General features: G+C 34.6%; 1 protein-coding gene across 1 annotated transcript; it reads left to right on the forward strand.

Annotated features, from left to right (window-relative positions):
- Positions 1 to 4117: 4117 nt before the first annotated feature.
- Positions 4118 to 5050, forward strand: LOC141546783 (olfactory receptor 5D18-like). Its single transcript, XM_074274857.1, has one exon. It carries the CDS (start codon positions 4118 to 4120, stop codon positions 5048 to 5050), a length of 933 nt encoding a protein of 310 aa, XP_074130958.1.
- The last annotated feature ends 331 nt before the right edge of the window (positions 5051 to 5381 follow it).

The raw sequence follows: 5381 nt of genomic DNA on the forward strand, positions 1-5381 counted from the left end.
CAGGGTAACTAAGTCAGGACAATAAGGGAAACTGAAGGAGGATAATTAGGGAAACTAAAGTAGGACAATTCAGGGAAATTGAGGCAAGACAATTAGGGAGCTGTGGCACAACATTTACAATACTTCAAATTAGAATTGTGTCCTATTGCTTCATCTTGGGAGGCTTCATTAATAATAATAAATAATAATAAAAGAGATTTTAGTGTATTACAGATGATATGAAAGGAAAATGAACTTCTGACAGTACCTATCTTTTGTGATTTCAAAAAAAATACTATTCCCTAAAGGCAAACTATGCACTGATTACTTCTTTGCACTCTTGCCAAGCAAGGTTATTATTTTCTGGCATCTTTTTCACAATGTTTATTGAGATACAAGTAAAACTAAGAACATTCAAACTAAATCAGGTGATTTACATGGTATCAATAGAGAGGAGAAAGTAATTCTAAGTAACAAACTTACTATGGAACACTTATTGAGTTAGATAATTATAATACTTTACATTAGAATTGTCTCCTGTTGCTTCATTTTGGGAGGCTTTGTTAATATTAGTTAAAAATATGTTGATTGATAACAAATAATATGAATGGAAAAGAAGCTTATGACAGTAATTATCCCCTATGATTTTGAGCAAACAATATTCCCTATAGGCAGATTTTCCTTTGATTACTTATTTGGGCCCTAGCCAGGAAAGGATATTATTCTCTAGCATCTATATTATCATGATTGTTGAGATACAAGTAAAATTGAGAGCATCTAGAGTAAGACAGGTGATGTGCAAGCTGGGAACATATGTCTCTCCATTTGAGTTTTGCCTCAAAATAAAAAGACATTTATTGTCTTCCTTCAGTCAGTTCAAAATGCATTTTAAATTTTCATTTTTGATACATTCTCATTATTTCCTTGATTGATCTTCCCATCAGATTTGGGGGAAGATGGTATTTTCTTCTAATGGCCATTGTTTGCTACCAAGCCAAGCTCGTGATTCAGAGATTCATGGATCTAGGAAACAACTCTCTTTAATTCGGTGATTCCAGTAGATGTGTCTAGGAAATCCATTTTCTTTTCAGAAGCAAGAAAATTCTGTTTCCAGAAAATTTCTGCAAATTCCTTGATCTTAAAATATTACCAGGCAAAAAAGGTAGGTGCTTCTCTCAAATCCTCCTTTTCCTTATCATCATGGCACATTCAGTGGATAGTTACTGTTTTGGGATCACTGTACTAAGCCCCAAGAATGCCAAAACATAAATAAATAAACTGAATTTAAGAGCTTACAGTCCATGTGGGAATAAAAGACAGATACACACACACACACAAAAAAAAAACCTAATATGTATTCAGAGACCATAAACTTAATGTCTTTTTTTTCCTAATATCTAATAATAATAGGTTTTTAGAGAAAGTGGAGTTATGGATATTAGATATTCAGGAAACCCTTGTGAAAAGGATTAATTATAAGAAATCCTTAAAGTCAATGGGGAGTGAAAATGAAGGATATTTCAGGCAGGCCAATTTCCATGAGTAAAAACAGGAAAGAAGGAATAAATGTCTTTTTTCCCTAATACATAATTGGTTTTAAGAGAAACTGCAGTTATGAAGACTAGTTATTCAGAAAACCATTGTAAAAAGGCAAAGAGGAAGAAATCTTGAACACAACAGGAAATGAAGATGAGACACATTTCAGGCAGGGCCACTTCTGTGAGTAAAAGCAGTAAGGAAGGAAGTCATGTTGTATTTCCCAACATTATGATTAGTATAATGTAGCTAGATTACCAGATTATAGACATACGATTGTAAAGATAGATATTGTTCACAATAAATAAGGACTTGAATGTCAGGTAATGGAGTTGATGATTGGCTATATAGCTTTTCAGATTCTCTGGTATAGAGATTTAACTGGATCATACCAAAAACTTTTCTTCCATCAAGTCTCAAATGAAGGTATCAGGAGCTCAGATTTCTGATTCAAAATTTTCTTATTTTCCAAATGAACATCAGCTTCCCCTAATATCTGCTCAAAGTGTCCTGGAGTCAAAGAAAGCCTTGTCTCTTATTTATTTCCATCGTGCTATAATTGGTGCTAAATCTATTCTTGTGTGTGTCAGCTTTCAAAATCAATGAGAGAGGACGATTAGATGACACAATGGATAGACTACCAGTCTTGTGGTCAGAAGGGCCTGAGTTCAAATGCAGCCTCAGATACTTGAGGCTTTCTAAGTGGTGTGATCCTGGACAAGTTACTCTACCCCCAAAACAAAACAAAAGAAAAAATGCACAATCAAGATTATTAGATAATCAGTTTCTTCTAGGAAGTGACCATCTAATTATTTGACCTTTTATCACCAATACCATAAATGGAAAAGTGTTTTTTACTATCAGAATTATGTTATAAAGTATACATTTTTTATAGTCATAAGAAAGGCAGGATTCACATAGAACATTTATTTGGTGGATAATGGACTTTATTTCTGGAGTATGATTATCTAAACCCATTTTTTAAAAACATTCTCAACTGTTTGTTTTAAAAGATAAAAGAATTGATGAATATCCAGATTCCTGTGTACTTGAGAAATATATCCAAATTAACATAAACATATTTTAATAGACCTGAGGACGGTTTTTGTATATTCAACATAGCTTGGGACAATAGAAAAATATATTACATCATAAAAAGCAGGTCTGATGTTTATATGAAGTGTTTTCTTTAGGTCTCATCCCCTGTTTGTAAATCACATAACTTTCTAAGAAGAAGAAAAAATATATTAAGATTTGGGGAGGAAGAAAAATGAAAGCATAAATTGAAAATGCAGTATTTTGGAAAATATTCTTCATGTCCCCTACCTTTTCCTTTTTTTCTCTTCCTTTCCCATTATTTCAACTTTCCTCACCTTTGAATTATGAGTCCATTTTATTTCCCTTTCTCCTCATCTATTCCTTCTGAGTATCTAAACAATCTGATTTGATTTAAGATGTCAATAAATATTAAACTATTGAAATATAATAATAATGATGATGATGATGATGATGATGACTTGTTTTTGCAATTGGGGTTAAGTGACTTGCCTAGGGTTACACAGTTAGGTGTCTGAGGCCAGATTTGAACTTAGGTCCTTCTAACTTTATGTACTTTGCTATTATAACTGTAATTATTATTAATTATTTTGTCTTGACCTCTAATTTCTTTTGTATAAACAAATTTCATTGTGAAATCAACTTTTTCCAAAATATATTGACCCTTGTCCTGTTACTTGGAATGTTAATGAATTGCAGTTAAGCAATTGTTCCAGGGTCAAAGATTAGTATAGGTCAGAGAGAAGATAAGAATCTAGAACTTTCTGACTTCAAGCCTGACCTTTTATCTATTAGAAAATATTGGCTTTCATAGCAGAAACATGCAATTTCTTTAAATGTTCTTTGATTGTCATCATTTATTTTAGACAACCTTCATCTCATTACCTACCGTGTTTCCCCGATAATAAGACACTGTCTTATTATTTTTTTGGGACTAAAAAACACCAGAGGGCTTATTTTCAGGGGAGGGCTTATTTTATCCTCCATCATGCCCCTTTTATCCTCCATCATGCCCATTTTAGCCTCCATCATGCCCCTTTTATCCTCCATCATGCCCATTTTAGCCTCCATCATGCCCCTTTTAGCCTCCATCATGCCCCCTGAGTGCTTATTTTATTCTCCATCGCTTACTGAACTTACCGAGTTTTTAGATGGTCCTGTCTCAGCTCTACTCCGCGGCGCTGCTCTCAGTAGCGCCAGCAAGCAAATCACCAGGGAAGAAGAGGATGACGCGCTCACTGCTGCAGCTCTGATTGGATGCAGCTCGGAGCGCGACGTGCGTTTCACCCGGGAGGGGAGGGCAGCGCTGCTTACTGAAGGTACCGCTACGCAGCATATAGCGCAGGGGATCACCATGATGACCGTTTTCATAGTAAGTTCGATAGGGCTTATTTTCGGGGGAGGGCTTATTTTAGCGGAATATTAAAGAGTATGTGGGTGTCTTATTTTCAGGATAGGTCTTATTATCGGGGAAACACGGTATGTCCTTTTCATTGTACTATTCTTCTTTGCAGGATTTATATTTAAAATTCTTTCAAATTTAGCCATGAGGACCTTTGACAGAAATCAGAGTACTGCAGTTATTTTCATTCTCATGGGATTCTCTGACTACCCAGAATTTCAGATCCTTCTCTTTCTGGTGTTTTTGGTCACCTATGTGATCAGTGTAATGGGGAATCTTGGAATGATTGCAATCATTATTATGAATCCCAAGTTATACACTCCAATGTATTTTTTCCTTAAACACTTGTCCTTTGTGGATTTCTGTTATTCCTCTGTTATTATACCAAAGCTGCTGGAAAACTTAGTGGCAGAAGATAGGGCAATGTGTATCTCAACTTGTATTGCACAATTCTTCTTTGCTGCTAGCTGTCCTTTGACTGAGACCTTCATGTTGGCAGTGATGGCATATGACCGCTTTGTGGCCATTTGTAATCCCCTTTTATATAGTGTTATCATGTCTCAGAAACATTGTGCCCTTTTGATGGCTGCAGCATATTCTTGGGGCATACTCTTGTCTCTACTTCTCACCTACTCTCTTCTTACATTATCTTTTTGTGGAACTAAAATCATAAATAATTTTATGTGTGACTATTCTAGCATACTCTCTGCTGCCTGCTCTGATATATACTTTAGTCAATTGATATTTTTCATAGTGGCAAATTTTAATATATTTAGCACACTTATGGTCATAATCTCTTCTTATATTTTTATTTTTGTAACTGTCATGAAGATGCATTCAGTTAGGGCAAGGCATAAAGCCTTCTCCACTTGTGCCTCTCATCTGACAGCTGTTGGAGTCTTCTATGGAACAGTCTTATTCCTCTACTGTATACCCAACACTAAAAGCTCCTGGTTCACAAAAAAATTAGGCTCTGTCTTCTATGCAGTGATCATTCCTATGCTGAACCCCTTCATATACAGTCTGAGGAACAATGAAGTGAAAGAAACAATCAGGAAGGTAATGGGCAAAAAATGATTTCTCATAAATTATTAATATCAATACCATCCTTATCAACTTCATCGTTATAACTACCACCTCTAATATCAACATAAATTACAACAGGATTAGTCATAACTAAACCACAACATCAAAATCTATTACATAAATATTTTGTTTGAATTGATAGTTTCATTCCCTTAAATGAGCAACAAATACAGTCAGAAACTCTAATCATATATTTATCTGGTATTAAGAATTGGCTATTTTACTTGTGTTAAACTTTGTGAATTTATACATAAGTGGGAAAAATAAGGTGAAAAATGTAACAAAGCTAAACAAAAATTAACTGCTCAATCCCTTTAATCAT

The sequence above is a fragment of the Sminthopsis crassicaudata genome, chromosome 6 (genome assembly GCF_048593235.1).
Source record: "Sminthopsis crassicaudata isolate SCR6 chromosome 6, ASM4859323v1, whole genome shotgun sequence".
Taxonomy (NCBI): Eukaryota; Metazoa; Chordata; class Mammalia; order Dasyuromorphia; family Dasyuridae; genus Sminthopsis; species Sminthopsis crassicaudata.